Source organism: Mastomys coucha, unplaced genomic scaffold, assembly GCF_008632895.1.
Source record: "Mastomys coucha isolate ucsf_1 unplaced genomic scaffold, UCSF_Mcou_1 pScaffold15, whole genome shotgun sequence".
Classification (NCBI taxonomy): Eukaryota; Metazoa; Chordata; class Mammalia; order Rodentia; family Muridae; genus Mastomys; species Mastomys coucha.
Genome location: NW_022196897.1, coordinates 20292903 through 20320095, shown reverse-complemented (window position 1 = coordinate 20320095; position 27193 = coordinate 20292903). Strand labels below are relative to the sequence as shown.

The 27193-nt window shown below is 51.8% G+C and overlaps 2 protein-coding genes across 4 annotated transcripts; one reads left to right on the top strand and one right to left on the bottom strand.

The window, feature by feature from the left end:
• Positions 1-7282: 7282 nt before the first annotated feature.
• Ptges2 (prostaglandin E synthase 2) lies at positions 7283-14608 on the bottom strand. Of its 2 annotated transcripts, XM_031369823.1 has the most exons (7): positions 13712-14608; positions 12345-12542; positions 10580-10638; positions 10174-10323; positions 9631-9831; positions 9129-9246; positions 7283-8591 (listed from the first exon to the last, which is right to left on the bottom strand). In XM_031369823.1, exons 1-7 carry the CDS (start codon positions 13985-13987, stop codon positions 8439-8441), a joined length of 1155 nt encoding a protein of 384 aa, XP_031225683.1. In that variant the 5' UTR covers positions 13988-14608; the 3' UTR covers positions 7283-8438. The 2 variants fall into 2 exon arrangements, with proteins under 2 accessions (XP_031225683.1, XP_031225684.1); XM_031369824.1 differs by lacking the exon at positions 12345-12542.
• Positions 14456-25387, top strand: Lcn2 (lipocalin 2). Of its 2 annotated transcripts, none has more exons than XM_031369825.1 (7): positions 14456-14668; positions 21954-22121; positions 22635-22774; positions 23870-23949; positions 24098-24217; positions 24414-24515; positions 25140-25387. In XM_031369825.1, exons 1-7 carry the CDS (start codon positions 14501-14503, stop codon positions 25157-25159), a joined length of 798 nt encoding a protein of 265 aa, XP_031225685.1. In that variant the 5' UTR covers positions 14456-14500; the 3' UTR covers positions 25160-25387. The 2 variants fall into 2 exon arrangements, with proteins under 2 accessions (XP_031225685.1, XP_031225686.1); XM_031369826.1 differs by lacking the exon at positions 14456-14668 and adding an exon at positions 21828-21850.
• The last annotated feature ends 1806 nt before the right edge of the window (positions 25388-27193 follow it).

Genomic DNA, 27193 nt, shown 5'->3' with positions numbered 1-27193 from the left:
TGATGGCACTGCACGCCCAGGGGCCAGGCCAGGCTGCTACAGGGATGGCTGGAAGCAGCTCCGGGCCTCTGGCTCACACCTGCTATCGGGTGAGCCCAGCTGTGGAACTGCCATGCACCTACCACCTGTACTAGATACAGATCTTTTAACTTGGTGTCCACTTGGAACTTCAGAACACCACCTTGTTTAGGGATAGGTCTTTGCTTATGGAATCAAGTTAGGATGAAGTTGTCAGTGGAGTTAGAGAACTTTCCTCATGGAAGCAGTTGAAACAAGCCGGAGTTGTGTATATGGGGGAAATCGGGAGAGTTTAATGGGACTTCAACTTCTGAGAAGGCATTAGCATTGCCCAGCCTGCAGGCCATGCTCCTTGGGTACAAACGGAGGAGCAGACTGTACTGGCTTGCCAGGGGTGGGTTATCAGCCTGGTCCCTCCATCCTTCTCTTGTCAGGAGGACTTCAGGTGCTCAAGCTGCCTCAGCTTCAACAAGCCAAGGGCTCTGGAGTCCGCTTATCCTCTGTCCCTTGTGCTGGTTCCCAGTGTGTTGAGCCTATTCTGGATTGGGAAGGGGCCCCCAATTCAGTGATTATGCCTTATAAGAATTAAAAGTGGGGGCTGGTGAGATGGCGCAGCAGGTTAAGAGCCCTGACTTCTTCCGAATGTCCTGAGTTCATTTCTTAGCAATCACATGGTGGCTCACAACCATCTGTAATGAGATCTGACGCCTTCTTCTGGAATGTCTGAATATACTTAGGTAAAATATATAGCTACAATATACTTAGATAAAATAATAAATCTTTAGGCCAGAGGGGGTGAGGCTGACTGGAGTGAGTGGGGCTGAAGGGAGCAGAGATCCTGAATTCAATTCCCAGCAACCACATGATGGCTCACAACCATCTGTACAGCTACAGTGTACTCATATACATAAAATAAATAAATAAATCTTAAAAATAATAATTAAAAGTGGCAGGGTAGAGTCCCAGTAAGCCTGAATTTAAAGCAGGGTACATATGATATTCTGCTTTAGATGTTATTATTATATATTTATTTTTACTTATTTGTGTGTGTGTATGCATGTGTGTGTGCATGTGTGTGTGTGTGCGCATGTGTGTGTGTGTGTATTTAGGTGCAAGTGTGGAGGTCAAAGGACAAGTTGTGGAAGCCTGTTCTGTCCTTCGATGAGTGTCCTGGGATTAAGCTCATATCCTCAGGATTAATGGCAAACACCCTGCTAAGCCATCTCAGTGGTCCCAATACTCTAAAAAGTAGGAGGAATGCGGACTCAACATGAAGAGGCAGAAGTGTCCAGACACAACTGGATCCTGCTATCAGCCACCACTGGAGACAGGGAGCTAGCCCTACCCACATCTACAGCTGTGTGAGAACTAATGTCTGCAAGGTTTGCCAAGCAAGGTTCTGGGAATTGCTAGGACATCAAATATACCACTTCAGGAATTTGTTACCAGGGCAACAGATGAATACTTTCCTTACCTTTGGGTCCTGGCTGATTGGCCTAGGCCAATCCTGCTCTGACACCCGTTCAAGCCTTGTCCTCCAGGTCAGCTGGATAGAGAGACCTTACCAGCAATTGAACTGGCTTGTCCCGCACTGTCAGGCGGGTACGATACAGGGCTCAACGGCCAGGGATATCAGTGGTCTCTGTCCCCAGGCCCTGTTTATTAGGGTTTGATGGTCATGAGACCACCTAAGCTGGCCTCTTCTCCCCGCCCTGCTGCCTGGTACATGTCGCCTGATCTCATTCCATTATTCAGTGCTGAGGGCTTTGTTCCCTGTCGCTGCACATGCCTGGAGCTCAGGATTGTTAACACGCACATATGGTTTGGATTATATTACCCCTGAGAAGCCTTTGGATCAGGTTACAAGGTAAATTAGGGCATCGTGGTATGATCTCAGGCAAGGCTTCTGCATTGCCTAACCTCAGTTTCCCCATGGGAACCTTTCTTACAGTACTGAAGGGGAAGGCCATGTCTCAGTTCATACAAAGGGGACAGTGGCCTTATTCGCCATGGTGGCCTGTGTTCTGCTGTCTTCAATCCAGATTTCACTGGTCTGAGTGGATTGGAATGTAGGGGAAAGGTAGAAGGGGAGGAACCTTCTTGCTGGGCCCAACTGCCCAAGTGGACCTTGGTCCTTGCACCCAAGGGCCAGCCAGCCCAGCATGGCCACAGTTGGTCTGAGCTGGATGAGGGCTGCTGGTGGCAGCGCAGAAGTAAACCTGAGGCCAGAGACAGCTGCTAACCTCCTCAGTCCTTCTGCGGGGCCATCACCTAGGCCTGCTGGACAGAGTCCCCAAGCTCAGGACCAGACCGGAAAGCGTCCCAATAAAACGAGCTCTTGCCATTTTCTGTCACTGTGAGCCCAGCCTCTGGTCCTGGAGGGAGCTTTATCTCTCCTAGCACTTGCTGAGGAGGATGGAGAGGGTACCACTGTGGGTGCCTACCTCCCTGCACCTTTACAGATGGGGACACAAGAGACCTTGTTCTTGCTCCATGCCAAGTTCCCCACTCATTTCTCTTTCCTGACCACCCTCTGTGTTAGCCTCTCAGAGCTGCTCTTACCAGGAACCACAAACTCAATGACTCAGAACATGCCAGTTTCTGGAGGCCTGAAGTCCAAAGTCAGTCCCACTGCCTAGAGTCAAGGTGTCAGCAGGTCTGGCTCCTCCTGTAGGGTTTGTCTTCTAGCTTCTGGAAGCTTCTGTGCTCCATGGCTTGTGACCCTTTCTGACTCTTCCAGCCACTGTGCTTCCACACAGAGGTACTGCCTGTCTCTGATCCCATCTCTGTCTGCTTTACATTTCTAATGTAGCTCAGGCTGCCCTCAAACTCACCTTGTAGAGGAGGAAGATGACCTTGAACTTCTTCTGATCTTCCTGGTTTTACTTCCTGGTGTTCTGGGTTTACAGTTTTGTGACACACTACCTGGCTTTCTGCCTGCCTCTCTTGATTGCCTTTAGGGCCTGCCTAGACAATCTCCCCATCTCAAAGTCAGCAGTTTGATCACACCTAGAAATTCCCTTCAGCACATCAAGTGCAACAGGTTCTGGGGGTGGTGAGCTTCGAGTCAGCTGTCCTCGGTGCTCCCCACCACACACAGGGTTCCCACAGTGTGTAACCACACACCAATAGCCGTAGCACTCGGGAGGCTGTACAGCAAAGTATGTATGAGGCCAGCGGAGCTACACACTGAGCTCGAGAGTCGCCTGGAATACAGACAGATCCTGTCTCAAAAGACAAACAAAAAGGTACTCATTCCCTGGTACCACCATGCACACCTACCCACTGAAAACAGCAGAAGTGATGCCCAGAGAATTTAGCACACTGGAAAGCTAGACAATTGGTTGGAAATTTTTTTTTTTTAAATATGGAACACTTCACGAATTCGCATGTCATTCTTGCCGAAGCAAGCACTAGTTGAAAATTTTAACCTAGAATAGTTTCTATGGAGAATAAGCATTCATTGCTCACCTAATCCCAAAGAAAATGTAGCTGGGCGGTGGTGGTGCACGCCTTTAATCCCAGCACTTGGGAGGCAGAGGCAGGCAGATTTCTGAGTTCAAGGCCAGCCTGGTCTACAGAGTGAGTTCCAGGACAGTCAGAGCTACACAGAGAAACCCTGTCTCAAAAACCAAAGGAAAAAAAGAAAAGAAAAAAAAAAAATGTAAGAGGTGGCTCTGTGGTTAAGAACACAAAACTGCATTTGCAGAAGACCCGGGTTCAGTTTTCAGGATCCATGTCAGGTGGCTTACAATGACCTCCAACCCAGCTCCTGGGGCAATGGATGCTTTTTGCTTCCATATGCAAGTGTGTGTACACACACACACAAGTACACACACGCGTGCACACAATACTTTAATTCTTCTAGGGCTGGAGAGATGGCTCAGTGGTTAAGAGCACTGACTGCTCTTCTAAAGGTCCTGAGTTCAAATCCCAGCAACCACATGATGGCTTACAACCATCCGTAATGAGGCCTCACGCCCTCTTCTGGTGTGTCTAAAGACAGCTACAGTGTACTCATATACATACAATAAATAAATAAATCTTTAAAAAAAAAATCTAACTGGGCAGTGGTGGCGTATGCCTTTAATCCCAGCACTTGGGAGGCAGAGGCAGGCAGATTTCTGAGTTCGAGGCCAGCTTGATCTACAAAAGAGTGAGTTCCAGGACAGCCAGGGCTACATAGAGAAACCCTGTCTTGAAAAACAGAAAAACAATAAATAAATAAATAAATAAATAAATAGATAAATAAAATAATTCTTCTAAATATTTTTAAGTAGAAATTTGACAAAAACAGGAAAACTAGACTCCTCCCTGCAGGCTCCCTCTCTGGCTACCATGAGGGAGGCATCAGGATTCTCCAGGCCTACTTCCTATGTTCATAATGTCTTAGTCAGGGTTTTATTGCTGTGACAAAACACCATGACCAAAAAGCAAGTTGGGGGGGGGAGAGGGTTTGTTTGGCTTATACTTTCTGTCTATCACTGGAGGAAGTCAGGACAGGAACTCAAGCAGGGCAGGAATCTGGAGCAGGAGCTGATGCAGAGGGGGTGTTATTTACTGGCCTGCTTACCCTGGCTTGCTCAGCCTGCTTTCTTATAGAACCCAAGACCACCAGCCCAGGGATGACATCATCACAATGGGCTGGGCCTCCTATATTGATCACTAATTGAGAAAATACCTTACAGCTGGATCTCATGGAGGCATTTCCTCAAGGGAGGCTCCTTTCTCTGCGATGACTTGAGCTTCTGTCAAGTTGACACACAAACCCAGCCAGTACACATAGCAATGTTATTCTGAGGCAGATAGCTGATGTCACTGATTGTACACAAGCCTATACCATCTTCCAAACACCTCTGGAGCCCAACCTCACCAACTCCACAGATGGTCACTGATGCCAGTTCACCAGAGTGATGAGGCTTGCCAGAGGTCGCAACCAAGAGAGGACAGAGGCCCAAACTCTGGCCTCTCTGCTCAGCCAAGACCACAGGGAACATGGTGGTCTATAATCTATAATCCCAACGCTTAGGAGGTTGGAGGAGGCACAAGTTTGAGGTCAACCTGGGGTTATATGGCAGATTCCAGCCCAGCCTGGACTACAGACCACAAGACGCTTAGAGTGAACATGACAGAGACCAGGCACTGGTCCCTGAGTCAGCTTTGACCTCTATGAAATGTGATTTTGTCTATTTGGACAATGAAGATCACCTAACCAAACCTGGAATTGGCCACAAGGTGGCAGCCCTAAGTTCCTTCCATCTCCTGAAGGCTTTGTCAGCTTTTTAGTGCCTCCTGGTGGCTGTGGGAAGCACACCAAAAGAAGAAAGGTAAGCATGCTAGGCCTAGTGAGTGCTTGTGGTTGCTTCTGTCCTTCTCCATCGAAGTCATAGGAAGCCAGTCTCACTATCACTGGCTAGACAGTCCAGGCTTCTTCCACCTACAGCAACCTCTGGGGAAAACCCTCAGGATCGCTCCTTTGATCCCCTGGCTCCGCCAGCCCTACTGCTCTCTGTGGAATGCAGAGGCAGAGAAAACATGAATATCATGTCTGTGGAGAGAGGGTATGTCTGGCAGCTGAGACACAACCTACCTGCCTCCTAAGTCAGATGACCTCAAGGGGGAGCCAAGGCTAGACACAACTAATCCAGTGCAGGAGTGTCAAGAGCACAGGCTACTGGCAGTGGGATTTCCCAGGCTATGGTGTCCTAGTGAGAAGGGGACATCTTACCACAATATGGGTGTGATGGTTATATTATATTATATATTATGTATATTAGAAGGTGTGGCCCTGTTGGAGTAGGTGTGTCACTGTGGACTTTAAGACCTCTACCCTAGCTGCCTGGAAGCCAGTATTCTGCTAGCGGCTTTCAGATGAAGATGAAGACTCTCATCTCCCAGGTGAAAGTCTCCTCTCAGTTCCTCCTGCATCATGCCTGCCTGGATGCTGCCATCTTCCTGCCTTGATGATAATGGACTGAACCACAGAACCTATAAGCCAGGCCTAATTAAATGTTGTCCTTATGAGAGTTGTCTTGGTCATGGTGTCTGTTCACAGCAGTAAAACCCTAACTAAGACAGTGTGTATACCAGCTGCTTCCTTGAGTACAGTGGGATTGGGAAGTGAGTCAGCCTCCTTGAGGAGGTACCATGGAACAGCAGTGGACAGAGCCTTGAGAAGGGATGTGGGAGGCTGGGAGTAGGGATGCTACAGTTCAGGCTCTGCTTCTCCACCTGTAGCAGCAGGATCACCTGCAATGGCAACCTCACAATCTGTGAATTCTGGGAGGGGACGCAAAGTGGGACAGCGGGGAGCTAAGTGACCTCAGGCAGGAGTGAGTGCTGTGAGAACAGACTGGGGAGGCAGCTGCAGTAAGAGAGCTAATTTTAATTGGGGAAAAGGCTATTTAATCCTTTGTGGGGTAAGTAGGGGCTGTTGGAGTGAGTGCATATCATTGGTAGGTGCCATGGTATTGGGGCACCTGCATAAGGATGAAGTTTCAAGTCCTGCTGGACATGGCCTTTTAAGGAGAGAGGGAGTTAAACATGGCTACTGGGCTATATGACCTCCTCTGGGGGGTGGCAAAGATGGGGGGTGCAGGCTATGGGCTAGGACACTCAGGCTTGGGGTTTGGATACACCCTACCCCACTCTTGCTCCTCTGGCCCTCCCCACCATCCCATGGCTTTGCAACCCCACAGGATGCAAGGATGGAGAGATGAAGGTTGGGTGGCTCACCTTAATCTTAGCTCTAGTGTCAGGGGACCTGATGCTCTTTTCTGACTCCACAGGCACCAGGCATGCACATGGTGCACGGACATGTATGCCATATAACCCCAAGTTGACCTCAGACTTGTGCCTCCTCCAACCTCCTAAATGTTGGGATTATAGGTGTGCACCATATTGCCCGTGGTCTTGGCTGAGCAGAGGCCAGAGTTTGTCCTCTCCTGGTTGTGATCTCAGGCAAGCCTCATCCCTCCTGGAAACTGGCATCAGTGAACATCTGTGGGGTTGGAGAGGTTGGGGTCCAGAGGTGTTTGGATATGCAAGCAAAACATTTGTACACATTTAAAAAACCAAGAGCCTACAGACTGTCCCAGCCTGGGTTGACCACAGGCTGCCTGAGGGACCCTCAGCAGTATCTCTGGGGCACAGCCCCTCATCTGTACAGCAGAGGTTTGTACACCTGGCCCTGTTGGGCTTGGTGTCCTAATGTGTACTTGACCTGCACCCATCCCCCAACCTCATCCCATGATGACATTGTTGGGTTTTGTATTTTTTATTTTTGTATTGTTGGTTTTATATTTTGAGGCTGACCACAAGCTCATGAGGGTGATTTAGAATGTATGATTTGAAATGTATGAGGGTGACTTCGAATTTCTGATCCTCCTGCCTCCTGCCAAGATAACTAGTGTGCATTACTCCACCCTGCCTAAATGACAGCCCAGGTGGAAACCAGGGCTTTACATGTGCTGAGAAAGCATGTTACCCATTGAGCTACACCTCCAGACCCACTCTATCTTTGGGAGACAAGGTCTCACACTGCAGCTCCCACCTCAAGTTGTGATTACAAGCGTGCACCACCATACCCAATTCCCCCACAACTTTCTCAGAGGCAGGACTATCAATGTACCCATTTGACAGATGAGTATCACTGCCCAGAGCACCATGGTCAGTGGGGAACATAACCAGACTAAAATCCATGTCCAAATCCTTGTGATGTTCAGTGGGTACCGATTGTGCGGCAGACGTACCAGGGTTAATACAGCCTGCCCAGCCGGGCAGCGGTGGTACACACCTTTAATCCCAGCACTTGGGAGGCAGAGGCAGGCAGATTTCTGAGTTCAAGGGCAGCGTGGTCTACAGAGTGAGTTCCAGGACAGCCAGGGTTATACAGAGAAACCCTGTCTCGAGCCCCCCACCCCCCAAAAAAAGCCCTGGCTTCCCTTGACTGACAGCCCTAGCCAACACCTACCCCACAGACCAGACCTCGGAACAGTGGCTGCCAGAGGGGAGCAGCAGACCTCTCTTTATTACAAACGCAATATTCCTAGAGGCACCTGGGAAGAGCTGGAACCAGGAGGCAAGTAGACAGCACTTTTGTTACCAGACTGCCTTCCCCTCATCCAGGTCAGGGGCCAGTCTCATCCCTGTCAACAAGGGATTGGGCCCTAGCAGAGATGACAAGGAGTCCCTTTAGGGGATCAGGGCCCTGGAACTGGGATTAGAGCTACCCTCCTTTGTGACCCCGACCCTTGACCCACAGAATAGCTGTAAGTTTGAGTCTTGTCCTCAGTGTCAAGGGCCCTAGAAATGTCCAGTATCAGAAGTAGAGAGCTGGGGGCTAAGTGGACCAGAGACGAAATGACTCTGCCCCCTACAAGCATGGCCAGGGGCTAGTCCAGGTCTTGTGCCCCTAGCAACTAGTCTTTGCAGCTAGGGGGAACACAATGGATTGAGGGGACTTCTTCAATGGCCCGCTCCATCCGTAGGTACCAAGGCTGGATGTGTGAGTGTCGCATCAGGTCGTCGAAGGCCTCCAGACCTTCCATCACTCGCAGCACGCCATACACTGCCTAGGGAGGGGTCAAGGACCAGTCATTGCACTGGGGCCATGGTGGCAGCAAGGCCTCAGATGAGGCATCCACGCTGCCTGTTTGCTGCCAGATTATGTAAAGGAGATATCTCAGCATCTGGTCAAACCAAGGCTACCTGCTTGGTTACATACTGTTCAGGGACAGGGCTTAAAGCCAGGCCAGTGAGACTTGTAGGGAAAGGCTTCGAGCCCACGCACGCTGTGACCCAGCTAGGAAATCTCTGGAGCCAAGGCCCTGCCACTCCGACTTAGGCCCCTGGATCCTATCCAGCTTGAAACTCCCCTTCCTGAGCCTTACAGATTCAAGAACACACACACAGAGAGGGAGAGAGAGAGAGAGGGAGAGGGAGAGGGAGAGGGAGAGGGAGAGGGAGAGAGGGAGAGAGAGGAGGAAAACAGACATAGTTCCTATGGGGAGCAGGGAGTAGCAAAAGGCGGGCCTTCCCTGGGCTTCCCCCTGACCCCGTCCCTCCCTAAAGGCAGGCAGGCCACTCTTAACTACCACCATCATACGTACCAGGTCAGCAAGGTTAGGCTTCTGACCCCCCATGAATGGCCGGTCCTTGCCCACGGCTGTCACCCACTTGTTGGCTGCTTCATAGAGGTCTACCCGTACATCATCCTGCAGGTGGTGCCTGGGTGGAGAGAACAGTTGGTCAGGGGACTCCTTCCCCAGCCTGCATGAGCACAACCTCCTTTGCATAAAGCAGAAAGGCAGGGTGACTGGGGTGGCCCTAGGTGAGGGATGGTACCTACATCACTGAGTGGCTCAAGATGAAAAGGGACCCTATCAAGGAGACAGAATTAGAGGGCACAGGGTAGGGCCATGGCTTCTGACCCCAAAGCCTGGGCTAGGGAGTGATCAGCTGTGCTGGGTCCAGGTCCTGCTTGTCTTCTCTAGGCCTCAGTTTCCCTTTTCCCTCCCTGAGGGGTTTGATGGATGCTACCCAGATGCCATGCCAGGACTGAGGAGAGCAGACCCCTCTGCTGTACATGCATACCACTGCACAAGCGGTCACCTGCTTTTGAGGCGCTTGCTGATGAGGTACATGGCAGCTGCGCCCACATACTTGGCCATGGTGGCCTCCACAACCCCAAACTTGCTCTCTCGGACAATGTAGTCAAAGGAAGCCAAAGCCTCAGCAGGTGTTCTGTACACGTTGGGAGAGATGAGATGCACCAGCCAGTCATCCGCCCACTGCCGCCACTTCATTTCCTCCCTGCGGATGCAGGACACAGAGGGTGTTGCACTGTCCCTGAGCAAGGGCCAGAGCCCTGCCCCAACACTCAGTCTCCCACAAGACAACCCAGAGCAGTGCTTCTCAGCCTTCCTAATGCTTCGACCCTTTAATACAATGCCTCATGTTCTGGTGACCCCCAACCATAAAGTTATTTTGTTGCTACTTCATAACTGTAATTTTGCTATTGTTATGAATAAACATCCAATATGCAGGGTATTTGATGTGCAACCCTTATAAAAAACGGTTGGCCCCAGAGCATCCGGCTCTGTCTGGTCCACCCCATCCCTCACTGCAGATCCATGCAGCCACAGATCTACTCACGTCCTGGCTTCCTTCCCGCCATACATCTGCTGGGCTTCCTTCTCATCCAGCATGAGCCAGTACTTGTTGCAGAACTCGGTCACCTCCTTGCCCTGGTCATTCATGGCCTTCATGGGTGGGTAATAAGTGATGACTTCTTCCAGGGGCTGCCTTCAGGGGAAGGCTACAGCTTCAGCCTGACTCCATCCTCCTGCCCCCTGGCCTACCAACCCAGCCCAACCCAGCGACGCCTCACTACCAGCAAAAGGGGCCAGGCTAGACAGGAGGAATGCTCTCCTGGTAAAAGGAGATGCAGGAGCTAAGGAAGGCAGGTGTTGGAGCAAGAGACCTTCAGTCTCTTCTAGAAATGTCTATAGCAGCCCCACCTTTAGATAAGGCCCTGCTGGGCCTCCCAGGATCGACTTACCCTGAAACCAGGTAGGTCTTGAGGGCACTAATGATGACCGAGGAGTCATTGAGCTGTTGCTGGAAGAGAAGAAACAACTGGTTTTTATGATGCTGAGACAGAATCTGGAGCCCCAGGCATATGGGACAAGCCCTGTTATAAGCCCTTGTCTATAGCCGGGCGGTGGTGGCGCACGCCTTTAATCCTAGCACTTGGGAGGCGGAGGCAGGCGGATTTCCGAGTTCGAGGCCAGCCTGGTCTACATAGTGAGTACCAGGACAGCCGGGGTTACAGAGAGAAACCCTGTCTCGAAAAACCAAAAAAAAAAAAAAAAAGCCCTTGTCTATGGCAAGACCAAGATGAAGAGACAAGCCATTGGCATCTGGCACTGTGGTTCCTGCATTAAAACAGTGGCCAGTGGGGCCTGGACCTATAACACCACCTCTGCAGTCACAGTGAAGTCTGCCATCAGAAGACTGAAGGAGGGGCTGGAGAGATGGCTCAGTGGGTAAGACTCAGGACCACTTGGGACCGCTCTTCCGAAGGTCCTGAGTTCAGATCCCAGCAACCACATGGTGGCTCACAACCATGAGATCTGATGCCCTCTTCTGGTATGTCTAAAGACAGCTACAGTGAATTATGTTGGAGGGGGGCCGCGGGGGGGCGGGCAGAGTGAGTAGGGCTAGCAGAGGTCCTGAGTTCAATTCCCAGCAGCCACACACATGATAGCTCATGGCCATCTGTACAGCTACAGAGTACTCATACACATAAAATAAATAAAGTAAATCTTAAAAATAAAAAAAAGACTGAAGGAACTGAAAGACCAGTAGAAGCCCTACCTTCTGAGACTTGCCTAACCTGCAATAAACAGGTTATTTATGTAACAAAAAAAAAATCATGCCGTAGACATTTTCTTAATTAGAGATTGATGGAGGAGGGCCCAGCCCATTGTGGGTGATGCCATCCCTGGGCTGAGGTCCTGGGTTCTATAAGAAGAAAGGCTAAGCAGGCCACAGGGAGCAAGCCAGTAAGCAACACCCCTCCATGGCCTCTGCAGCAGTTCCTGCCTCCAAGATCCTGCCCTGCATGAATTTCTGCCCTCAATGCTTTTGAACTGGAAGTGTAAGCCAAACAAACCCTATCCTCTCCAACTTGCTTTTGGTCATGGTGTTTCATCACAGCAATAAAAATTCTTATTAAGACAGCTAATAAAGCCTGGCAGTGGTGGTACACGCCTTTAATCCCAGCACTTGGGAGGCAGAGACAGGCAGATTTCTGAGTTCAAGGCCGTCCTGGTCTACAGAGTGAGTTCCAGGACAGCCAGGGCTACACAGAGAAACCCTGTCTCAAAAAAACCCAAAAAAACAAAAAACAAAACAAACAAACAAAAAAGATGGCTCATAAGTGGCAATGCCACACCACAGACCCCAACCACCCCAACTACAAAACACAGTTTGTTCATCTTAAGTGCATCCTGAGGCTATCCCCGAGACTCAGCTAATAGGGAAGGAAAAGGTTCTAAATGTATGTTAGGGTTGTTGCTGTTACTGTAACCTGCCATGCTGCCCAGGCTAGCATCAAAGCTCAAGGTTTACCAGAACAACCGGGACTGCAGGTTTGCACTGCCCACCCCACAAGTAAAGACCATTTTCCACTCAGCATTTCTCCCTGCTCCCAGTGGAGACCCAGGAATCCTAGGTTCTGTTAGAGTAAAAAGCAGGATCAGATTGAGGGAGACTTCTAGATAGCTGGGGACAGAAAGGAGGCATGAGACCCCAAGGCTCACCAAGCTGTCTCCTTCCTGGGCCACCAGGATGGGGACCTTCCTGTAGGAGGAGAATTTGATCTCAGTCCTTCTCACCGGATTCACCTCCACCACCTGATAGGGCAGGGAGTGGAAGTCCAGGAAGGCACGGACTTTGCTGCAGAAGGGACATGTCTTGTACTGGTACAGGGTCAGCTGCAGGCGGTTGGACAGGGACAGCTGGGGAGAGAGAAAAAATGGGGCTTGTAACACCCGGAGTCCCAGAACTCTTACTCCACACTCCCCACAGGCAAACTTTTCTTCAGGGAGTCTTTTTCTTTTCTTTCTTTCTTTCTTTTTTTTTAAAAAAAGATTTACTTATTTTATTTATATGAGTATACTGTAACTGTCTTCAGACACACCAGAAGAGGGTGTCAGATCCCATTACAGATAGCCACCATGTGGTTGCTGGGAATTGAACTCGGGACCTCTGTTGGAGCAGTCAGTGCTCCCAACCACTGAGCCATCTCTCCAGCCCCTCAGGGAGTCTAAGGTGACCTTGAAAATAGAATGAGGAAAGGTGGAAGGAATGGAGGGTGGGCAAGGGGCTCAGGGAGTGACAGACAGCCTAGCCTAGCTGCACGTGCCCAGCAGGTAAACCACAGAGCCAGGAGGATCTGCCACCACGTGCATGTGAGTTTATCTTCCTCCTATTCCAAAGGGGACACAAGACAGTTCCAGGGTGTGTCTTCCTCTAACTTCCAATAGTTTTCCTCCAATAGCCCTCCACCCCCACCCCCCGACTTCTCCAACTCTTTCTGAGTAACTGGCAGAGCTGACCAACTGGCCAGGTAGCATTGGTCATGAGTGAGATCTATGTCAGATCTCCCAACGTGGAGGAGGCGCATCTAGCTCCTCTGCAGGGGAGTCTTCACGTGAGCTTGCTACAGTTGCAGCCCCCTCCCCTTCGGTCTTCAAATGGATGGGCAAGGAAGAGAGCAAGGAACCACAGGGACTCCGCTCCAGTTCTTGGGTCCAAGAAAAGAGCATGGGAGGAGGGGCGGAGAAGGGCTAAGACTGCAACTCATGAAAGGTCTACGGTCTACATGGCTGCCGAGCCACGGTAGGCTGGAGGCCTCCAGTTCTTAGTCTGAAGTCAGGTTCACTCTTTCCATAAAGATTACTCCGAGTGCCACACACACACCCCTAAATCACCATAGAGACCATGGCATGCGATCCATACAGCTCTAGGTCGTGGGCCACAGCACCACCCTCCTCGGACTCTTAAGGCCAAGACACTCGCCCAAGGTCACAAGCGGGCTAAAGAGGCCGCTCCTGACCCTTAGGCTTCTCAACAGTTCAGGGATAATCCCGGCTCCTGTCAGCCGTCCGTGCCAGCCAAGTCTTACCGACGCAGCCGAGTGCTCCGCGCGGAGGTCCTGGGAACGCTGGTGCCACCGCACGGTGTGGTACAGCCCTAGCGCACCGCCCAGGGCCAGCGCCGCCGCCCCCAGCAACCGCGGGCTCCCCTTGCGGACCGCGGCGCCCCGGCTTCCGGCCGCCGCCCTGGTGAAGCTGGCCCGGCTCTGTGCCGAGAGTGGCTGCCAGGGTCGTGTGAGAAGCCCCTCAGCCAGGGCGCACCGGCTAGAGCCAAGCACCCACGCAACGCGCGCCGCCTGAGCCATGGTCGTTCTGCCGGCGCTGTGGGCGGGCGCGCAAAACCAAAAAGGCCAAGGCGCTAGGATTCCTTAAAGGGACAGAACTCCCGGCCTGGGTGTTGCCTAGGGCAACGATGACGCCAAGTAGAACTACAAGCCTTGAGAGGACTAGGAGCGCGTGCCTGTCTGAGAGGCAGAAGCACACCCCAGGGGCTTTGGAAGTGGCTTGATGTCGCTGTCTTCTGGGGGTGCAACGGTGACCTGTGACTCGTCGGGCGTTTCCACATCGTGCATCTACGATGTCAGGGAAAACGTTTGTCTTCCGACCCACGCACTCCCCAGAAAAGGTCCGACACCGTCTCCAGTGCGTAGCCGCAGCATCTCAGACTCTTTCTGCCCTCCCGCAATGCTGTACTCTGCTGCTAGGATGGGAACCATAAACTTTTCTCAAATCCAGTCGGGGGCCTTGGAAACCGTGTGACGAGGAAATGGCCCACGCAAAGGGGCCGGCTCGCCAACCCGAAGGCCTCCCAGTTCTGAATGAGAATGAGCGAAGGTCCCAGGACACCCCAGGCCTTGACGAGCTCACTGGTCCTGAGCGCCCGACCTCCACCGCCTAGGCTTCTCCGCGGACAGCTTCGGCATGACCCCGCCCCGAAGCCGAAAGAGGGCGGGGCTTTAGAGTGGGAGTGGAATCGAGAGGAAGAGGTGGGGTTCGTGGGTGAGCGGCTTTGGAGCTGTGGGTGACTAGTTGTGGTGGAGGTTTCGGGGACCGATCTGGGTACGATCCACGGCCTTCACTTTCTCCTGGGCCTGGCAGCACCAGAACCCACAATATCCAGTCTCAACTGGAACCTGCGCTTGCAGGCCTAGACGAGCAAAAGAGGCCAGATGGCCCCAACGTGCTTTTCTGTGGAAAACCCAGCTAGGCTTAAAAGGCACGGAGAATTCCGGTTCAAACACCCCGTCTAAGTGCGGAAGGAGTTGACCCAGAACAGTCAACTCCTGGGACTAGCCAGGACGGGACAAATGCTAAGAACCTGGACTAGAGAACTGCACCTACCAATCTTGTTCTACTTTTGGGGAAAATGAGGCCGTAGAAGCCCCAAACTGACCAACATTTCAGAAAGGTGGCGCTGCAGCCTGGGCTGAGAGGCCCATTGCCAGTCCACTTCTCCGTCCCAAAGGGTCTCTGATAGTTCCCAGGCCTCTCTTCACCTACTCTTTCTCTCTGGTCTCCCCCCTGACTTGTAATCCTAGTGTACTTCATCCAAGGACACAGCAAATAAGGACAGCCTCTTCCCTCGTGGCCAGGAAAAAACCCATCCTCAATGCGATTGGGATATCTGTAGCCTTCCAAAATCTATAAACTGAAACTTAAGAGCAGAGCGGTCACAATAATAACAGTCATTTAGGGGGTGATTAGATCAACTTGTAAGAATGGAACTGGTACATTAACGGCCCCGAGGTTACAAACCAGACTTTCGGAAGAGCAGGAGTCCTGAGGGTGCCAGCTGTGAGGAACTGGCCAGTTGGGGTCTCCATCTTGAACCCTCCAGAGCTGTAAGGAACAGCAAGCACCTTGCCGGCCTTTCCTCTTTTTCTTCTTAAAAGATAAGGCCTCATGCTGTAATCCACACTGCTGTGTTAGACTTTGCTGTGTAGCCCAGGTTGGTCCTCCATCTCATGACAATCTTCTTCCCTCAGCCTCTGGAGTGCTGGGACCACAAGTGTGAACCACTGCACTTGGGTACAGAGCAGATTATTTATTTTATTGTTGCTTGTGTGTGTGTGAGGTGGGGCCAGGGGAGCAGTTACTTCTGAGGACATCAGGACTTGCACATTTGTGGAGGTCAGGGGACGACCTGAGAGTCAGTCCTCGCCTACCACCCTTTGAGAAGGTCTCCTCTTTGTTGCCTGTGCCAGGCTGGCATGCCCGGGAGCTTCTGAAGTTTATTCTCTCTCTCTCTCTCTCTCTCTCTCTCTCTCTCTCTCTCTCTCTCTCTCTCTCTCTCTCTCTCTCTCTCTCTCTCTCTCTCTCTCTCTCTCTCTCTCTCCTGAGACAGGATTTCTCTGTGTAGCCCTGGCTGTCCTGGAATTCACTCTGTAGACCAGGCTGGCCTCGAACTCAGAAATTGGCCTGCCTCTGCCTCCCAAGTGCTGGGATTAAAGGCGTGTGCCACCACCGCCCGGCAGTTTATCCTCTCTTTACCTCCCATCTCACCACAGGAACACTGGGACTACAGAAGTACACACCTCTGGTACCACACCTGGATTCTATGTGGTTTCTGGGATCTGAACTTGGATCCTCATAATCACGAAGACAATGCTTTACCCACTGAGCCATCTCCCCAGCTCCAGCACACTGCATTTCTGACTTCTGGCTTCTGGGGTTTGGAAGATGTGATTCTAAGCCAACAAATGTGGTAACCTGTTGTAATATGGTGGTTTGGGAAACTCTCAGCCTTTCCCAATTGCAGAGGCCATTGGCAAGAAACACTGTTAGAAAAGTTGGCTCTTGAGAGAAGGCTGAGTGTGGCCAGCATCAGACCTAGGGATGGAGGAAAAGGTGTGCCAACGCTCACGAGAAGTGGGGAGGATATGTTCTCAATCTACAGAACCCAGAAGTGTGGGGGAGATAGCATGGAACAGGGGCACCCAGTGGTGTCAAGGGGACCCGGGATGCTGCCTCTGGCTGACTAAGGCTGAGGGTCACAAGAAGGGTAGTCCCCGTCCCCAGGGCCTGGGGGACTCTGGGTCCAGAATGAAACACCAGTCCTGTGTCCTCGGTCCATCACACCCATATAGAAGGTTTCCACCCTGAGCGGTGCTCTGAAAGCCATTCGGGATGGTAGTTACTCTGGTCTAAGCCCTGTCTCCAGGAACTTACTCTTCACTCCTCAACCCTGATATGGTTTCTTGAGAAGGACTCCAAGACGCACAGCAGCCAAGCCAAGGGTGAGATCTCGGGGGCCATCATCAACATGGCTCTACCATGTTCCTTGAGCCACCTTCCCTGTCGACCATCCATCTCCACTGGCTCAGGCCAGCTCTATGTAAAGGTAGACACACTGGCCTCACTGCCTGTTAGATTCACCCATGTCTCTCCTCCCAGGTGGCTCAGTCACTGAAACCACCTGGATGAGTAGGGAGGAGCAGAATGGGCTGGCTTCTCTCAGAGCTCCCAGGGGTCCCCCAGACAGTAGTGTGGGTACCCTAGTTCTGGAATTAGAGACATGCTCTCAGACAGCTAGTCTTTAGCCATTCCAACTCTCCTGCCGCCTGAGCTACACATTTTCCTGCTCTGTCCTGGGCTCGCAAGGCACAAGAGAGAAGCAACCTTTTAGGGAAAGTATGTCTGTCCTCTCACAAAAGCCACCTCTGATGGTGTCTGTCAGAGGCCCAGTCCAGCTAAGGTCTGAGAAGCAAGGAGCTGGGGCATGATGCCAAGAAATGGCTGCCCGGACATGCCCCTTCCTTGTGCAACCAGGCAGAGTCACCCTGCCCTGCTGTGCTCAGCAGCCACCCACTGCCTCCTGGATTCCTGGTACCTGCTGCAGACATGCCCAGAGCTGTGGCTTCCAGGCCCCTGTACCTGTGGTCATGTTGGCTTTCTCATGGGCCTCTGCCTGCATAGGCATCCATGCTCTGGAATGCAAACAGGCTCCCAGGACAGGCACATAAGGCCTCCCCCCTCCCGAAGGATCTGTGTGCAGCTGATGGTTGCTGAGGCGGGAGAGACAGTGATTTCCTTCTTTCCTTTCTGTTTTTCTTATCTATCTGTCCTTTGGTCTTTCATTCTTTCTTTTTTTTCTTTTTCTTTTCTTTTTTCTTTTTCTTTTTTTTTTTTTTTTTTTTTGAGACAGAGTCTTGCTATGCCCAGTGTAAGAGATATTTTCTTGCTGGATATAGTGCTGCATGCCTTTAATCTCAGCACCCAGGAGGCAGAGGCAAGTGGATCTCTGTAAATTCGAGGCCAACCTGGTCTGTATGGTAAGTTCCAGGGTGGCCAGGACTACATAGTGAGATCCTGTCTCAAAAAATGCCAAATGAAGCCGGGCAGTGGTGGCACACGCCTTTAATCCCAGCACTTGGGAGGCAGAGGCAGGTGGATTTCTGAGTTCGAGGCCAGCCTGGTCTACAGAGTGAGTTCCAGGACAGCCAGTGCTACACAGAGAAACCCTGTCTCAAAAAACCAAAAAAAAAGAGAAAAAAAGCCAAATGAAATAAGAAATATTTTTTAAAACAAATCAAAGTTCATAGTCACCTTTAGCTATATAGTAATAAGTCCAAGGCCAGCCTGGGCTACATGAGACACTGTCTCTAAATAAACAATTAGATAATAGTTGGGAGAGAGCAAGAAAGATTTTCTACAGCTGTGTAACCACTGGTAAGTTACCCGAACTCATATAAACAATCCTTCACCCACCTGCCGTGGTCCTACAAGCAACCCTAGTGAGATTCATTGGGACACACACACATACACACACACACACACACACACACACACACACACGACACGTGTGCACACCCAACAGCCAAGCAAACATGAATGTTAGGAGGGAAACTAGTTGGAAAGATAAAGGGGACCATGAGGAGTAGGAAGGGTCAAGAGAGGTTCAAGATAATGTGAATATGATCAAAATACCTTATATACATGTATGCCATGATGAAACTAAAGGAATTTAAATCAACAGACAGGGCACCCATGGAAGGCACATTTGGGCCAGACACCCACAGATCAGATCCAGAGGTCACCCTGGGTACAGACTTCACTCAGCAAGGCCGTTACTTTTTGACAGTCAGACCCCTCCCTAGATGGGAGAATCCAGTGGGTGCACAGGGAATGTTTCCAGGGACTGCCCTTCAGAGCTTTTCCCAAGCAAGGTCCTGTGTCATGGAAGGAGCAGCGGCCAGGAGACCCTCTAGGTCCCTGGAACATCTTGGTGTGAAGACACTTCTGGAAACAGAGACTCACATCAAGGCCCTGGAGTAGTGAACATCTCCCACTGGACACTCCTTCCCACTGGAGCGACTGGGAGCAGAGACCAGTGGACCCATCTGTGGATATCAAGATTTCCTGGGGCAGCGCCTGGGACACAGAGGCGTATTTATTTATTATTAGCAGAGCTGAAGACTGAAATGTATTCCTAAACCCTCTCCAGGCTTTCTTGCCTTAGGTCTCCTCCCAGGCAGCCCAGGCCCTGAGAGGCCTGCATTCTGCAAGCCGACCTGAGGGCTAGACTGGAGACTGGGGCTGTATTAGCTTCCACCCCTCAAGGCCAGGCTCACCAGTTTATGGCATAAGTTCCTGGGTCAGAATGTCAGACTGGATCCTTGAGATGCACTAACCTAGGAGCCTCTCATGTGGATTGGACCTGGGTCGGGCTACATAGCAGCTAGAGTTCTCTGGCCTTATGACCACAGAAAAGCCAAGTGTGACCCAGACGTGGTGCTACTAAGTTCAGTGTCAACCTGGATTACACAATGAGACTTGGTATCAAAATAAATAATAAATAAAAGAAGTAGCTGGTGTGATTGGTGATGCATGCCAACCAACACTCCAGAGGTAGACATGAGAGGTAAAAAAGGAAGGAAGAGGGAGGGAGGAAGGAAGGAAAGAAGGAAGGAGACTGATTGGAGACAGGAGGTTGGGAAGTTCAAAGTCATCTTTGGTGACATAGGGAATTTGAGGCTAGCCTGGGCTTTAGGGTTCTATTTCAGAGAGAGGGAGCTCAGAGGAGACCTAGCAGAATCCTGGAGGAAGGGTCCATGAAGCAAGAATCAGCTGAAGATGGTTGTGTGCATTGCACCTGGAACAGTCAGGGTCCCCAGCTAGGCAATCTCCCCTCCCACCCTTAATTCTGACCTTTTAGTTTTTCCAGACCCAGCTCTCTGCCCCAGTTCATACTGGTCCAGTTTCACTGGTCACTCCGCCCTCTGATTTTCAGAGTCTAGAATATTAGACCTGTCCAACTCTTCTGAGATTCTGGTCTCTGTTTTTCCTGACTAAAAATTTGGGGGGGGGGGGCTCTGTCTACACCCAAGCAACCGCCAAAGACTCAAGGGTACCTTTAATTTATGTATTAGTTTGTTTGTTTTAAGTCAAAGGTCTTGTAGCCTTTGGCTTGCTTGCCTCAAACTCCCAATGCAGACTAGGTTGGCCTGGCCTTGAAGTCCCAGAGATCCTTTGCCTCTGCACCGAGTGTTGGGCTTAAAGGCGACAGCCACTACATACAGCTTTCAAAGAGGCCTTTTAAGCTAACGTGTAGTTGGAAGGTTGGTTCTTTGTACTGTTGGAGATAGAACCTGGGGTCTCCCATGTGCTGGACAAACCCTCCACCATAGAGCTACATCCCCAGCTCATGGATATCTTTTAAGGTCACAGAGGGCAGAAGGAGTGGACGACCTAGGGTTGAGCTGGAAGAGGCTGGAAGGGTGGGGAGGTCACTGGTGCCTCAAGAGTGACAGTCTCTGGTGGCCACATTGTCCCCACAGCTTGGCTCAGCTTCACTTCCTGCTCTTTCATCATCCAGGGACCTGAGGGGACAGATTCTAGTGCTGTAGTCTCTGGCATGGGGGAGGGGGAAGGCTGCGTTCTAGGTGTGTGGTGTGTGTGTGTGTGTGTGTGTGTGTGTGTGTGTGTGTGTGTGAGAGAGAGAGAGAGAGAGAGTGTGTGTGGGGGTGTCGGGTGTGTGTGTGTGTCTGTGTGAGGCCATAGTCTATTTATCAGCTTAAGGTCCCTCTCTAAGCTAAGCTTTCCCTCATGGCTAACCACCCCAGAGCTAGGCAGCAGTGGAGAGGGAGAGGTCAGGAGCAGCACACAGGTAGATGTGCAGGGCCAGAGGACATCAGTCCAGCTTTGGGTCAGGTGTTCACATGCAGCTCCTGAGTGTGCCACCTGGGGGGAGGGAAGCAAAAAGTACAGCATCTGGGATCCATCACAACCTTCAGTGGACGTTGGCCAGGCCCCAGTGAGAAAAGGGCTTTCAGGACTAGGCTGGAATCAGCTGGGGAGGGAGAGCCCTGAGGCTGGGTCACTAGGTTCCCCTGCTCAAGGTTATGGCCAGGGACAGAGGGATGCCTTCTCCATGGAGGATGACTTAAGGAGAGGGTGGAATCATGGTTCTGTCCAAAGCAACTGGAGTAAACAGGGCAGTGTGGACACACCCGCATACGTACGCACACGCCTACTTTTCCCAAGGGGCTCGTGGTCCCCCAAGTGATCCCCTCATCCTCCGTGCTGAGATGAAAGCCTTTGAAAGCAGCTACATCTAAGGACTGTGTGGTACAGGAGAGGGGGTGTCCCTGAGAGTTCAGCTGTTGCCCTGTCTGTTCTTGTAAATGGCAGTGGGGACAAACAGGCGCAAGGTATTGGACACTCCCAGGCTAATCTTTTGGACTCCTGACCCTGTGCCAGGACCAAAATTGAGCTTGGCAGGCTCAGAACAGGGCGTCCCATTCTTCCCTGTCTAGAACATTCACTCTCTGCTTCCTCATCCTTCCCCAGACCAGGAAGCTGCACGAGAGCTGGTGTTTAGTTTAGATGGCTCTGGTTTTCAGCAGGTGTGGGTGCAGGGGGTGGGGCAGGGGTAGGGGTGGGGGGGGAGCCTTCACTAGCTCACTATCTTGTTTCTGACCCTCTAGGAATCCAAGAGGGTTATGGGGGGGGGCTCTCCAGATCCGAGCTGCTGACCCACAGGCAATGCCTTTGTGCCTGCCAGAATCCAGAGCTCTGGGAATGTCCCTTCAATCTCCCCTAGCTGGCCCCTGCAGCCCTTCCTGTTGCTCAACCCCGCACAGTTCCGACCTGGGGGAGAGAGGGGCAGAAATCTTGCCAAGTATTTCAACAGGATGTGCTGGCAATTACTCCATGGCTTCCTGGACTTGGTAAAGGATGGACTACCCCGCCCAGCAGGGGGGCTGGCAGCCAGGTATGCCCATAAAGAGTCCCCTGAGGAGTCCTCCTCACTCTCTGCTCTTCCTCCTCCAGCACACATCGGACCTAGTAGCTACTGACATCATGGGCCTGAGTGTCTTGTGTCTGGGCCTTGCCCTGCTTGGGGTCTTGCAGAGCCAGGCCCAGGACTCAGCTCAGAACTTGATCCCTGCCCCATCTCTGCTCAGTGTCCCCCTGCAGCCAGGCTTCCGGGCCGATCAGGTAGGACTCTGAAGGGCTGCTGCAGAGGGTCTGGGAAACCGAGCAGATGGGAGGAGAGGCCAAAGGTTTCACGGGTGGCACTGGGTAGGATGGCTAGGATTCTGGGACGCCAGGGTCCAGGCTTCCGCTCACCATCACTCTGTGTCCAAGCGGATGCCGCATCTCATACTGCTCAGACAGTCACTCTGACAGAGCTTCACAGGTCTATACCTCCTCTCCCCTAATCTCCATTGATCCTGTAAGCTAGGAATCTCTTCAGTTACTTCACACTGAGGAGGAAATGACAGTCTAACAACCCCTTGCCCAAGACCACCCCATCCTGCCAACTCAGGGCTAACTCCATCTAGGGTCTTGTCTAGGCTTGGAAGAGGCTAACTCCTGCCAGTATCTCTAGACAGACTGAGCCTGGGGCCCTTCTGCCCTCCCGCTGGGGTGCCAGAAGGTTGCAAGAGGAACAGAGCAGGAGGAGCAGCCTGTGAGGCCATCCCTGGCTCCATCTCTCATTTCTTGCAGTTCCGGGGCAGGTGGTATGTTGTGGGCCTGGCAGGCAATGCGGTCCAGAAAGAAAACAAAGGCCGCTTTACGTTGATGTACAGCACCACCTACGAGCTGCAAGAGAACAACAGCTACAACGTCACCTCCATCCTGGTCAGGTGAAGCCCTGTCACAGCCTAGAACTGGGTCGTTTCTTGCTCTTTCCTTCTCCCATTCCTGACTTCTCTGTCAAAGGGGGAAAGACACACAAGCCATAGGAAAAAAGAGGGAGAAGCTTGGAAAATGGCTCATCCATTGAGTGCATACCACCTAAGCAGGAGATTCTGAGTTTGATCCCTAGCAATAAGCATAGAGGAGCCGAGTGTGGTATCCTAGCCCTGGAGAGGAGGGGTCAGGAGTCCTAGGACTTGCTGGCCATCCAGTCTAATCCAATCATTGAGCTCACCTTATCTCAAAATTAACATGGAAGGGCTAGGGAGATGGCTCGGTGGTTAGGAGCACTGGTTACTCATGGCCATCTGTGTGAGTAGAATAGCCTCTGGGCATCCTGCCCTATGCCAAGGCTTGTTCGGGGACCTCTGCAAGGAGAATCATGGCTTAATTGGAGCAAGGGAGAGTGGAAAGAATAGTGAAGGGGAGGGCAGGCAGCCAGTGGGGGAGCTATGGGAAGGGGTGGCTGCTAGGGCCTGCAGAGGAGAGCCAGGCCCACCACCTCAATATGATACTGCCTCTGGCAGATGGATGGGCTGGATGGAGTCGGAGCAGAATATTTGAGGAGCAAAGGGCAGATGAATGCCAGGTTTGGGGAGCTCAGCTGTGTGGGGCAGGGGATTGAACGGGGACTTAGGGGAACTTCAAATTTGGTCAAAGGGTTAGGGGCATAGTGTTTAGCTTGGGCATAGTGTTTAGCTTAGTGTTTAGGCTGGTGGCTCAGGATTAACTGTCAAGAGAGGTGGTAGAGAGGCAGCAGAGAAAACGAATGGGGTACCGTCTGGGGCCTGGATTCTTGTGGATGGGAAGGAAAGGCATGGCAGGGGTGGGGGTGGGGGTGGTCAGTAGGTGCTTGGAGAAAGATCTCAGCAGGATCAGGCAGGGCAGACTCAGAAGGAGAAGGCCTAGGTGCAGCTAAGATGACAGGGTGGGGCCTCTTGCCAGGTTTGGTGGGCAACATCGGAATGCTAGTCCCACCTGCTGTAGTCCAAAGGACATTCCAGCCTATGTCATAACCCTGTTCATTCTCATCTCTCCCACAGGGACCAGGGCTGTCGCTACTGGATCAGAACATTTGTTCCAAGCTCCAGGGCTGGCCAGTTCACCCTGGGAAATATTCAAGGTGAGTCCTGAGTCCGGTGGGGTCCTTGTCCCTCCACCCATATTTTATTATGGAGAAAGCCGCTCTAGAAGTTGGGGAGAACTCCCCTTCCTCTTAGCTTTGGCAGACAGAACCCATTCCCCCCAACCCCCGTCCTTCATGCCTTCAGGGTATCCTCAGATACAGAGCTACGATGTGCAAGTGGCCGCCACTGACTACAAGCAGTTCGCCATGGTATTTTTCCGGAAGACTTCTGAAAACAAGCAATACTTCAAAATTACCCTGTATGGTGAGTTCTTGCCTGACCCTTAGGGACTCAACTGCAGGTTCCACCTAGAGTGGGGATCCCAAGTCTCAGCTTCAGTCCCATTTGAGGAGTGGTCTCTCTACAGACCTCCACAGAGAGCACGTCTGAGGGTTTGTTTGCTAGTTCAGTCATACTTATGGAGTGTCCTGTGGCCGCTCTCTGGCAATCTCGGTTGCAGGAAGAACCAAGGAGCTGTCCCCTGAGCTGAAGGAACGTTTCGTCCGCTTTGCCAAGTCTCTGGGCCTCCAGGATGACAACATCATTTTCTCTGTCCCCACCGGTAATGGCCAGTGGGGAGACAGGGAAGGGAGGTGGGGACTGTCCAAGCTGGTACTGACCTACCAGAGGCAGGGAAGACTTAATCCCCTGCTTTAGCCATTGGGATCCACTTTGAGGTCTGGGAGACTCTGTGACTCCTCAGGGTCTGTCAAGTCCTCAGGGATCTCAGCCCTGAGTTTTCCTTCTGGCAGCTGACCCAAGACTTGCCCAGAGGAGGAATCCAGGTTCCTGTCCAAGCTTCCTCATTCTTGTTGCCCCAAGCCTCCTACCTATTTCTACAGCCAAAGGCTATTTCCTCTCCAAACCCTGAACCTTGCTGTCCTGGGCCTCTCCCTATCCCATAACTTGAGAGACACCTTGCTTTCAAGTGGCTTGGGTAGAAGACTCCATCCAGGTGACACAGAGCCACCTGCTGAGAGGCTGCCAAGGCTCCCAGGGGAAACTGGCAGAAAGCCTGGGTACACTTGCACCGTGTAGCCACCACTCCCCCCACAGCAGCCCTTGATGTCTGCTCCACAGAGGTCGTTCGTTCTGCTGCTCCAACCATGAAAGAAAGCTCTGGTAGCCAGAGATCACCCACACATGTTCCCCTCTACTCTGTTCTGATGCGCTTTCTCTCCTACAGACCAGTGCATTGACAACTGAACAGGCGGTGAGCGTGGCTGACTGGGATACGCAGAGGCCTGATGGTGCTGCCTGTCTGTCTGCCGCTCCATCTTTTCTGTTGCTAGAGGACTACCTGGCTGCCCCACCAGCCACGATACCAACAAGCATCTGATGCCTCTTCTTATTTGGTCAGCACTCCCCATCCATCTGTCTCAATGCCACCAATGGCTCCCCCTTTCTGCTGAATAAACAAGTCCCCACTTCTCAGGGTCTGTAGTGCTTAACCCCATAACAATTCCCATAACAATGAGGGGCAAAAGGGCAAAGGGCTGGCTCACACCTATAGTGTTCCACCTATGGTAGGGCCACAGAGAGAAGGCTCAGGGAAGAGAAGGCCCCAGAACTCCAGTCTACCCTCAAGCTCTCTTGCTTTGGCCATCAACTACCCCAAGTCCCTCCCATACAGAAGGATACTGCTGTGAGATTCCTGGAGGGACCCACACACTCAAATCCTGGGAGCGACGACCCCACACACCACCAAGACATGGACTTGATGCAATCTGCAAGAGACTTTTTATTCCAGCTAGCTGGGGCGAGACTCATATCCCTCGCAGGGGTAGAGGAGCCTGGCCCAGAGCAAGGTCTTAGGCAGCTTTTTATTCCTGTGCAGTTGCTGGGGCAAAAGAGAAGACTGAGGTAAGGGGAAGGTATGGGATGGTTTCTGATTGGTGCTGGCTCCTGCTAGGGTCCAGGGGCGGGCTAGCCACCTGGCAATTGTTTTGGGCCAGGTTGTTTCTGAGTTCTTGGTGCCATTGTTTTTGGGTTCTTGGGAACTGGCCTCCCATTGTTTTTAGGTTCTGGGAGCTGGTCTCCCACTGAGTTCAACTAATGGCTAAGTTCCCACAGTACAGTTTGAAAATTTTAACCTCTCACTGCCCTCACTGCTGTTTTGGCTTGGTACCCCTACTCAAGCCCTGGGCTCACCCCTGAGGCTGTATAAGCTTCTCCATGCCCTTCCCTCTGAAGGCCATCTCCCACTTGGCCACCTGCCACAGGCCCCAAAGCTGTAGCCCCTCTAGCACTGGGAAATTGGAAGAGCCTGGAGGGCATATGAGGTGTGCCATGCTAACTGTTCTGAATCATGTGATTGCTGGGAGCCTGCAACCAGGGCAGGAGGGTGCACAGATGTGGACAGCAGTTAGGCGTGTGTCATACTTAATAAGGTGCCATTCTCCACTGGTGACAGCTGTGGCCCCTCCCTCCACATCAACCAAACGAAAGCCCTCCCATTTCTTATCCCTGACACCAGGACCCCTGGGGTTCCAAATGAGCCCAGCTTTCCCACCTCACACACACATGCTGCCCTCTTCACCTTGGTTGAGAAGGGTGTGCCCAGGTGAAGGGCAGTCCCATCAATCCCAGGCAATCAGTCCTGTCCGGGAGCTGTCAGGGAGCAATGGAGGCTATGTCTAGAGTCAGGAAAGTCTCAGGCTGAGAGGTAGATCTAAGGCCTAGGTTGAAGGCTAGCTAGGAAAGGAAGCTACACCCACATGCTTCACTCCTGGGCTCCAATCTGAGCAGTCGCTCTAATTTCTTTCTTTCTTTTGAGTCAGAGTCCTGCTATGTATCCCTGACTAGTCTGGAACTCTGAACATAGAGCAGACTGGCCTCGAACTCATAGAGATCTGCCAGGCTCTGCCTCCCAAGTGCTGTGTGCCACAACCTCCAGATTTCTATTTATTTATTTTTATTTATGTGGATGTTTTGCCTTCCTTTGTATGGAAACCATATATATGCAGTTCTTTTTGTTTGTTTGTTTGTTTTGTTTTGTTTTTTGAGACAGGGTTTCTCTGTATAGCCCTGGCTGTCCTGGAACTCACTCTGTAGACCAGGCTGGCCTCGAACTCAGAAATCTGCCTGCCTCTACCTCCCAAGTGCTGGGATTAAAGGCATGCGCCACCACCACCCGGCTTATGCCGTTCTTATACAGGCCAAGAAAAGGAGTCAGATCACCTGCAACTGAAGTTACACACAGTTATGAGCCACCATGTGGGTGCTGGGAATTGAATCCAG

Excerpts from the sequence above, each read along its gene's own strand:
- Ptges2 (XM_031369823.1), bottom strand. The coding sequence starts at position 13,987 with ATGGCTCAGGCGGCGCGCGTTGCGTGGGTGCTTGGCTCTAGCCGGTGC. Across the intron at positions 10,324-10,579 it reads AAGACCTACCTGGTTTCAGG|GCAGCCCCTGGAAGAAGTCA; the intron begins GTAAGTCGATCC and ends CTTCCCCTGAAG. Across the intron at positions 8,592-9,128 it reads AGCCTAACCTTGCTGACCTG|GCAGTGTATGGCGTGCTGCG; the intron begins GTACGTATGATG and ends ACCCCTCCCTAG.
- Lcn2 (XM_031369825.1), top strand. The coding sequence starts at position 14,501 with ATGAGAATGAGCGAAGGTCCCAGGACACCCCAGGCCTTGACGAGCTCA. Across the intron at positions 14,669-21,953 it reads AGTGGAATCGAGAGGAAGAG|CACACATCGGACCTAGTAGC; the intron begins GTGGGGTTCGTG and ends TTCCTCCTCCAG. Across the intron at positions 22,122-22,634 it reads CAGGCTTCCGGGCCGATCAG|TTCCGGGGCAGGTGGTATGT; the intron begins GTAGGACTCTGA and ends CATTTCTTGCAG.